Source organism: Phallusia mammillata, chromosome 6 (assembly GCF_965637545.1).
Source record: "Phallusia mammillata chromosome 6, kaPhaMamm4.hap1.1, whole genome shotgun sequence".
Classification (NCBI taxonomy): Eukaryota; Metazoa; Chordata; class Ascidiacea; order Phlebobranchia; family Ascidiidae; genus Phallusia; species Phallusia mammillata.
In genome coordinates, this window is record NC_137257.1 from 24,344,062 (window position 1) to 24,353,503 (window position 9,442).

General features: G+C 37.6%; 2 protein-coding genes across 2 annotated transcripts; one reads left to right on the forward strand and one right to left on the reverse strand.

The window, feature by feature from the left end:
- Positions 1 to 616: 616 nt before the first annotated feature.
- LOC145234591 (putative oxidoreductase YqkF) lies at positions 617 to 4,634 on the forward strand. The gene is made up of 7 exons (XM_080099300.1): positions 617 to 839; positions 1,106 to 1,267; positions 1,332 to 1,424; positions 2,431 to 2,589; positions 2,962 to 3,140; positions 3,463 to 3,679; positions 4,383 to 4,634. The coding sequence occupies exons 1-7, from the start codon at positions 726 to 728 to the stop codon at positions 4,476 to 4,478; spliced, it is 1,020 nt and encodes a 339-aa protein (XP_079955426.1). The 5' UTR covers positions 617 to 725; the 3' UTR covers positions 4,479 to 4,634.
- Positions 4,635 to 5,024: 390 nt separating this feature from the next.
- Positions 5,025 to 8,061, reverse strand: LOC145234593 (uncharacterized). The gene is made up of 5 exons (XM_080099301.1): positions 7,877 to 8,061; positions 6,197 to 6,227; positions 6,065 to 6,136; positions 5,464 to 5,573; positions 5,025 to 5,353 (listed from the first exon to the last, which is right to left on the reverse strand). Exons 1-5 carry the CDS (start codon positions 7,934 to 7,936, stop codon positions 5,162 to 5,164), a joined length of 465 nt encoding a protein of 154 aa, XP_079955427.1. The 5' UTR covers positions 7,937 to 8,061; the 3' UTR covers positions 5,025 to 5,161.
- Positions 8,062 to 9,442: the final 1,381 nt, after the last annotated feature.

Consider the following 9,442-nt stretch of genomic DNA (forward strand, 5'->3'; position numbering starts at 1 on the left):
CTATAATTGGGGTCGCCTATAAAAAAGGTTGACGACCACTGCGTTAGTGTATGACATTTTGTATTGTCTTTTGAATGCTTTTTGAATTAAATACACGCATAGTATAAAGTTATTTCCAATAATTTGTTTCGTTTAAACTGTGAACGCTTTTGCCAACTTGATATTTACAAATATTCACGAATTTTACGCCACGCAATGATGAATTTCTATGAAGTCACTGAACTGTGCAATAGGTCACGCATGAATGCGCGGCGGGCTGGGCTTCAGGAAAACCAGCAATGACTGAAGTTATTATGTCAAAATTTTATCTAATTACGTTGGTGCTTTGGCGTTTGTAAAGCGTTTTTCATTCATGATTAAATTGAAAGGCTATAGCTAATACTAGCAGGTTGAATGTTGTGTACAGGTCAATGAATGTGGTTTGTTTGCTTAAGATTCTTACAGCCAGTCACATAGCCAGCGTAACCTTTTCTTTTGAACACTGGAAAGCATGGAGAATGCGGGTAGCTGTTTCCTGTATTACAAGTTTGTAGTACCAACTTCCTCAAATGCTCAAGTATTGCTGTAGTATTGGTACTGTACTGACCTAGGTTCTAGTTTCTAAGGGTAAACGAGGTTCTGGTTTCTTTAGCGGTATAATTAATGATTGATTATACGTAACGTGTTTAAACAACCTTATTGTTGGCACGCTGTTTTGTAACGTTGTAAAGTGCAATCTTATAGTCATGGAACGAGTCAAATTGTCCAACAGTGATTTAGAAGTTTCAAGGGTTTGTTTAGGCTGTTGGCAATTCAATGATGGCAAAGCGGACAATACGTGGCACGCACAAGATGTCAAGGTACTTTTTGACTTTTTTAGTTCAACCGCTTGCCGTAAACGTGTTTCCCATAGATTGTGGTGAATTTCTTAGAATTGTGTTTTTGGCGATGTGATTATATTTTATTAGTACTGTTGCAGGTTTATATTTGACTGCAGGATTTGTTTATGTCGCTTTTTTATGAGCCAGTTTTTTTTGTTTATTTTTCCATAGGCAAAGATCGGACAATATAAACTTTGCGGCGTCCGAAATTTCTTGCGTTAAAGGTTATTATTGTTTGTTTATAGGTTTCATGTGCGATTGTGGACAAATCTCTTGAAATGGGTGTGAATTTTTTTGACACAGCTGAAGCGTACAGCGACCACGGCTCTGAATCTGTCCTTGGGAGGGCGCTAGAGGGTCGTAGACGTGACGCCATTGTGGCAACGAAATTTGGAGGCCGAAAAAATGTACTGTGTATTTTGCACTTTATCTGTATGTAAGTTTTTTAAGCTTTTCGTGTTTGTTCTGTAGACTGGAGACAAGCTGTACAGAGCAGAAGACATTGACCAGTCTCTTACTGAGAGTTTACAAGCTCTAAAAACCGACTATGTGGATTTGTATCAGGTGAAGGTTTTAAATAGTTTTGTTTGATGCTTGCACCCATATATGGGTTTATGGCAGTGCTTCCCAACCTTTTCCAGCTCGCGGCCCACTTCCAAAAAAAATTTTGGGGGGCGGACCACCGTTTAATATTGCGACAAAACCACAATGGAAAAATAACTAAAATTGAGACAGAAAAATAATAACCACACAAGCAATAGTTCTGTTAATGTTCTGTTAATGCCATATGATGAGATCACTACTACTTTCTGAGTTTTTTTTCTTTACTTTCCTTGCTTCATCAATTTTGTAGCTAGTTAAAGACCAAATAAAGCTAACAAAGACAGTTCTAGCATCAAGATTTTACAACTAGTACAAGTACTGTTGTGACGCGACAATTGCAGTTTGTTTGTGTAATAAAGCTTTGTTTAAGGTGGAATATTACCCGGCTTTCATGTGAGTAGTATTATATTATTGAGAAAAATGTTAAAATTGGAAGTACTTTCGCACATAATGTGCAACTTTTTTAACTTCTATATTGGTATGGTAATAGTTTGAAAAGCTTCGCGGCCCACCAGAAAGTTCGTCGCGGACCACCAGTGGGCCGCGGCCCACCGGTTGGGAAGCACTGGTTTAAGGGACCAATAGTGAGGATACAAGACTCTTTGAATACGTAAAAAGGCTTTCAATTTTAGTTTTTTCAAAATTTCTTCCCCATTACTGAAATTTGATATGTCAGTTATTATTGACAAGAGTTACCAAGAAATTTCACGAAAGTGAAGGTGCGAGCGCAAAAGGGGGCTTAAATTCAAGGTCACACACTATTTTCGCTAGTGCCTATCGCATCACTGGTTCTTATTTCATGAAAGTCAACCAGTGGTATTCGCTAAGGCTAAATGAAACACTTCTCAGTAAATTTAACGTATGAACACGTAATCTGTTATATTATAATATTATCTTGCAAGATCAGCAAAGAGTTTTATACCACTTCGAAATCTTAAGATTTTAATTTGTATTCTAATGTGTCTAGGTGCATCAGTCCGTTATAATGAAGGATCCAGCAGAGACCGTGAAGGAATTGAAACGACAGCAAGCGTTAGGAAGGATTCGCTACTACGGAGTTTCAAACTTCGGACCTTTGTCTGTGAAAGATTTCAATGAGGCGGGGGGAGTCCCCGTTACAAACCAGGTGACTTAAGCTCGTGATCCGAGAGCTTCCGCTTGCAAAAAAGACGTTAAAAAACGTGTGACCAAGTGTACAATAATGTAGATAATTCAAAATGGGCTATAGTGTATATGGTATTGCTGCCAGCATATTATCAACTTTCTTTAGCCCTTCTTGGAACTGTATTTTTGTACCCGCGTTTCGACGTCCTGTTCAGGATGCCAGAGCAAATGACACTAAAAGCACATAATAAAGAAGAAAAATACAACTATAGTGTGTTTGTGTAATAGTTATGTAGCAAAAACCAACGCTATGTAAATTTTTTCCTTGTTGTTTAAAAGTATATATTTCTTACCTAATTTAAAAATGTTTATGAACACTTTATTGCGTCATCAGTTGCCGTACAACTTGCTTTGGCGCTCTATCGAGTATGACATCATCAAGTCATGTGACCGTTACAACATTGACGTCATTGCGTACTCGCCCCTTCAGCAGGGTTTGCTAACAGGGAAATACCCGAACCCCGAAAGTGTCCCCGAAGGCCGGAGGAGGACCCGACATTTCAAAGCGGACAGGTATTAAAGTTTAGACCAGTTTTCCGTAACAAGTTCACCAACGTTAAGCCCACATTTATACAAATCTACATTGCAACTGTAAACAATTGTGCCAATAAAAAAGGCAGCCACGCTTATTTTGCCTATTACTACACTAAAGCAACATTAATGAGTGCTTAGTACCCAAGCATGTTATCTGTAAATGTAAATATTTGTATTTTTGTCGATGTATAAAGTTTTGTAATACTAAGCTTCACATCTTAAGTATTTTGATTTTTAGAATTCTCCCAGAAAGCCTCTACCTAAAACTTAAACCCCACATAACATTTTTACTTGTGCTTAGTACACCGCTTTCTCGACACGGACGGGCAGGAGCAGAAGTCGAAACTTTTCAAACAATTTCCGACATCCGCGATATTTGTGAAAAAGCCAAAATTCCAAATATGGGCAGCGCCGCCATTGCTTGGCTCCTCGGACAACCTCGGGTTTCTTCGGTAATCGTCGGAGCCAGTGGACCGGAACAAATGGTTGAGAACTGTAAATTATTACAGTTGGACAGGGTGAGTGCTGAAATTTTTGTGTTGTCGTTTTAGAGCAGTTGTTCTCAAACTTATTCATATTTTTTTTCAAAACGGTCCCTTTGCCATTATTTCGAGGGCTCGCGGTCATTAGGCCTGAATGTGTATTTCAGAAAAACGAAAGTTGATTGCAGGAATTAGCTATATGCAGTGTACACGGTGCAGCCTGGGGTGCATCAAAATATGCATGGGGTGCACCAGTATGAAAAGGTATGCAAGGGTGCATCACAAACTTTTAATGAACCATTAATATTTGACTTTCAGGATATTAAAAAAATGATGTAGGTTTCAATTGATGTATAACCCAGGTAAACTTTTTTCAGTGTTTTATCCCAGTGTCAAGTTATATAGTGTTTGTGTTACATTCGGGTTATGTTAAGATATCGAGTGTTGACTTTTCGCCGATGTTTCACGCAAAATTTGCGAACATTTGCTGGAGTTAATTGACATAATGATATGCATAATGATTTTTTCATTTGCTGTTTACCCCAGTTTACCTTTTAAGTAAACAGGGTGCATGAGTTCGTCACAACAACTTTTAAGGGTTCACCAAACCAAAGGTTGAAGTACACTGCCCTAAAGGACCGCGGGGCCCAGTTTGAGAACCGCTATTTTAGTGGATTTTGTGGGATAAAGAAGGAAAATTATACAAAGGCTTTGTTTCAAAACGTTTGTTTTTATACAGGAGACGTTGAATCACCTCTCTGGCGCCACCGATGGTTTGAAGGAAAAATTAGGGGATGACCCGGATATGTGGGCCAAAGAGTCACGTGTGCGGTGATTACGTCATCAACCACTGTAATTTTGATGAGTCATCGATTCTGCACTTTGCAATTGTGAAGGATAAATGGCAATGCATTTAAAGAATTTTTTATTCTTGCTATTGGGTTTGATTTAATCATGGCAGCAATTGGAATAATACATTTTTAAAAGGTTGTTTTTTTTGTTTTTAGATTGTTACCGTCAGAAAACAGTGCTTTGAAAAGTTGAAAAATGATTTTAAATTGTCAGCTTTGGCAAATATTCTGGAAATCAATACGATCCGATTTGTCAAGTGAATTTAAATGACATGCGAGCGTCCAATTCATTAAAAAATCATTCTGCCAATTGTTTCAGTCAGCTTTTTAAAATCGGTAAGTTGTTGAGAAACGAGCTATTTTTATGTTTATAACCATTGGCCGCTCTGTTGACATTCGATCTACTATTGCCTGACGTCATTTCTACCTATGACGTAGAGGTCGTTTTACGTCACAATGCTATGAAGTATTCAAGGTTGAAACTCTTGATTTAAAGTTTTAACCTTTTTTTAGCGATGAAACAACAGATGTTGAAACTTGTGCTTTATTTATAGCGCTGACTGTGTAATATCAAAACCACGCAGTATCGAAAAAAACGAACACCCCAAAAATCTTTACTTGAATGCGTATTCTCATGTGACCTTTGGTATATCAACCATTGCGTATTCTATTTGTGTCGTCCTTGTGCGCTTGACCGGTATTCATGCGCTGCTGGTTTGGTGTTGGTCCGCGTTTCGACGGTTGCGTTGCGAGGCTGGATAAACTCGTATTCTATCAAAATTCTGCGATATTTTTCCGGCAGCTGTTTTTCTGTCTCTTCGCAACTGGATGGGGACTTCCCGTCCGGTGAAGCACCATCCTAGAAATCAGAAATGGTTATGAATGGATTTTCATTTTTCCACAGTAGGGTGTGTTACAAAGCTTTTTTGGTTTTATATTTAAATTAAGTTGCTGCCAAAGTTACTTTACTTCTTCCGATGTGTCTGGTGGCCTGGCCGCTTGTCTGTTTATCTTCACACATATTCGTAAACAAATCAGGGCAAGGGAAACCACAAGAACCCCGCCGAACACCCAGAAATCTGAAACACAGTAAGATTATTATTTACAATCTAAACAGACGCGCTAAACCACCAACCGAATTTCGATAAATGCTTTTCCAAACACGCATTGTAGCTAGGAGCTGTAAATGCTTAGAAGAGCCTTTAATAGGCCTACATATTCACATGCTTTATTAACTCGACAACTTTGAAAGACCAACTTCTTCCAATATTACTGACTTAGTTGTCGCTGCAAGGTCCTAGTACACCAGCCCAGGCCTATTAGAGGCGTTTACCGAATCAAGCCGGTTGCCCAAGCATTTACATATGGCAAGGCACATGCTAAACAATCTAGCCTGCGGTCGGCTGATATAGCTATTGCAAATGCTTTCTTCAAAAGCCGGTGTGTTTCCGACACTGTCTTTAGTCTGGTGTCGGCCAATAACGTAGGTTCCGTTTTTACCAAACGGGCGTCGTGCCGTATCTTAAAATTCGCTATATTTTTAAACAGAACACTATAATTGAACACTTACACCAGTTTTTCCACCACGCAACATTATAGCAACATCCCTTTATGCAGCAGTAGGCATTCAAATAGTCGTTTTCTGTTTTGAAAAAAATTTTGGTCAGTCAGTGTTTCCGCAAACAAAAATACTGTTTCCTACCTTGGCATGTGATGTCCTGGCAAATTTCACCCTGTATCAACAGAAAACAAATTTTAAGGCGAAACGTTTTTGAAACCATTTTGCAAAACAAATTTAGATTCCTAATATTTAAATCAACAGATTTTTCTGGTAAGAACGGCATTTTAACTGTGAGATGTACAAAATTGCAATTTAGTTGTTAAATTATTGCAAATCTTCGATAATTTTTAGAAATAAATTTTATTACATTTTTTTAAGGACGTAGGCTTACGTGGACTTAAACAAACACTACGCAAAGGGCAACGTCGGTTTCTGAAAGGTGTGTTATTTATAACAAGTTCAACAAGCCCATGTTTGCTGTGGAACTTTATTTAAAGAGACAACACACAGGCTGTAGCTTATAATTACCACATCGATTCGCAAACTGTCACAATCCATGTTGACTTGGTGGGTTTTAATACGTGTGACATTTTCAATAATACGTGTGACAAAATAGCTTTTTAGGTGGCTTTATTTTTTAAGATTTATGAATTAAGATATGCCTGGACAACGCACTGTTTATTTGCGTTGGTAAAAGCAACCAAGTATACCAACAATTCTAAAATTCCGGCAAAACCGAGTATCGATACTAAGTCTGTTTCCAAATCGATTTGCCTAATAAATCAGCTTATCGGTTATAAGCAAGTATAGTTTCCCACGAGATCTCATTAACTGATAAAGGCAAGAAACAATATAGCTTGCTAAAAACACGTAGGCTACTTTCTTACGCCCATATTCGCAATACATTGCAGAGTTTATGGTGCCAAAAATGAACAGAAAAATTGCCCAACTGTAGTAAACAATCTTGGCCACAAGCAATATTAAACTTATGAAAATTTTAAACATGGCCTTCAAAGAATTTTCGCTAGAAGCAGTGTCGATGACAAAATAGTAGTGAGAACAAGTTATGATATAATTCACATGGACATGCTGCACTTTTGTGCGTTTCGATTAGAAACGGGTTAAAAAGGCTTCTTTTTTCGTTTGTAAGTCAAGCCTTACTCGGGGACTGTTTTTTTCTAGTTTTTATTTTTATTCAAAAGTGATTTATATCGATTGCCAGTGCCATCTTTACTAATATCATGATTTTAAACTATTGATTATGCGTCCAAACTTATCTAAGCTTACAGAAAAATTTCCAAGGCATTTGCTTTGGGATATCTAAATATTAGAAAGACGTTAATCAGGCAAATAACGGCCTAATGAGACTATTAATCAAACAAATACTAATGCTATCATTAGTTACATGAGGTCTCATCAGTTACATCCATTTATAAACACCTGAGTCACATAAAAGATTGATAAAAAGGTGCGAAACAAGCGTCGCGTACAAACGTTAGATAAAAACGTGCAAGTGTCATAATTTTTTTCGCAATTACTGATGTTGTGATTGTTTCCTTGGAACGTAACCACAAATTTCTTAAACGACAATGGGTTGTGCAAGTTTGTTACCCCGTTTTTAAACATCATAACGTTCTTACTTTTTAACAGCTATTTTGTAAGCTTTTGTTTGACAATTTGAGGTCAAATTTGATTATGTTTCACCCTGACTATTCCACGTCAGTAAGTTGCATAACCCTATTTAGCAATGGACTATCATTAAAGCGGACTATATATATTGCAAATTGTAAGTTTCTAATAGTATGTATTAAATATGCTTACCTTAATGCTTGTCATTCGACATGCCAGCAGTGCGATTATAAAACGGATTTTTAGTGTCATCCCAAAATGGTAACCTTAGACGTATAGTGCAAGAGTACAGACAATAGTTTGTTTAAGTAAGTATTCATTAAACCAATCAACCCTCTTGAGGAATGTTAGATCAAACAGACTAAACAAATCTAGAGGAACAACAAGCGTAGTGGGAGTTCAAACCGTCAATGATCAACTGTAACCGCTCTTATAGGTGTTAAAACAGGAGTTTGCTTGCACCTACTACAGAAAAAAATATCTAAAAAACTAGTGGTAAAACACAAACTTTTCTAGTAATTTTCTAAATCAATTAAAACTTTTAAGGCTTAAAAATTAGATAGGCTACCTTATTTCTTTAAGGTAAACCACAGTATTTACTTACTTAATTCTTTTCAATTTGAGCCTTCCGTATCACAGTGCAAACCAAAACCTCACCCTAACACTACGCGGTGCTTTCTCCCAGCAGCACTTTGCATTTGAACGATGTAGCTGCAGCGCGTTTAGAGCTCAACCATCAATTGTCCAGACCCCTCCGCATTTTTTGCACTCTATACTGTTTCAACGTTGTGCATCTATTTTCGGTTTAGTGATTGTTGTAGTGCAATTGTGCCGCTATGTTTTCTTTTACAACGTTAAAAACTCATCTTTACTTAACTTTTACATTAAAATCTCACATCAAATCTCATATATTAGTCTCAGAAAATCTTAGATAACAAACTCTGATAAACAATAAACACTACCATCTCTAATCTAACTTAAGTTGCTACAAGATGATCGATTTTCACATGCTGGTATGGTAAAAACAGCTCTTGTTTTCTCAAATATCACAAACCACAGAAGGTAGACCTTTCAACATAGTAAACTTTACGACAGTTAGTGCAAACTGATGTCGTTTTGTTTGGTTAGTTTTGTTGGGATTGCGGGCTAACATACGTAAGCTACTGACACTGCAAACACCAGAAGCAAACAAGTTAATGTTGGATTATATTAGGGGCTAATCTCATTTGCTACAGTACGTGTTGAACAATTTGTGCGATCGATTAACCTGTAAATTACCTTGTCAATATATTTGCCAATGTCAAACAAATGCGGTAAAGTTTTTGCACAACAGTGCATATACGAAGCTTCTTAAACAGGGATGGTTTTTAGTTAATAAAAAAACAAAAACAAATAGCCCCATATGCACATAATCAATAAACAACATATCAAATCACATCAATGTAAAAGCATAGAGCCAATAAATGATAAGCTGCAGACAGTGCACACTGTTTCGACCAATAAGGTCTCATCAGTGCAGCAGCCGACTTCTCTGTGGTTCCCAAGCAGTTGCTTGGCCACTGTGAACCAGTTTCATTTGTGCTGTATGCTCAGTTGTGGCATCGCACAGACTAGGTGATGCATGGGGTTGTACCCTGTTGCTCACCACAAACTGGAGTGCCGTTGGATGGCTACACTAGCCAATACGGCCGATCTCTCGTCACCGGCTGCACTGATGAGACCTTATAGGTATAATCAAAACGAAAAAAAAACAAAAAA

Excerpts from the sequence above, each read along its gene's own strand:
- LOC145234593 (XM_080099301.1), bottom strand. The coding sequence starts at position 7,936 with ATGACACTAAAAATCCGTTTTATAATCGCACTGCTGGCATGTCGAATG. Across the intron at positions 6,228-7,876 it reads GTCGAATGACAAGCATTAAG|GGTGAAATTTGCCAGGACAT; the intron begins GTAAGCATATTT and ends CTGTTGATACAG. Across the intron at positions 5,574-6,064 it reads TGCGTGGTGGAAAAACTGGT|ATTTCTGGGTGTTCGGCGGG; the intron begins GTAAGTGTTCAA and ends ACTGTGTTTCAG.
- LOC145234591 (XM_080099300.1), top strand. The coding sequence starts at position 726 with ATGGAACGAGTCAAATTGTCCAACAGTGATTTAGAAGTTTCAAGGGTT. Across the intron at positions 1,268-1,331 it reads AATTTGGAGGCCGAAAAAAT|ACTGGAGACAAGCTGTACAG; the intron begins GTACTGTGTATT and ends TTTGTTCTGTAG. Across the intron at positions 3,141-3,462 it reads CGACATTTCAAAGCGGACAG|TACACCGCTTTCTCGACACG; the intron begins GTATTAAAGTTT and ends ACTTGTGCTTAG.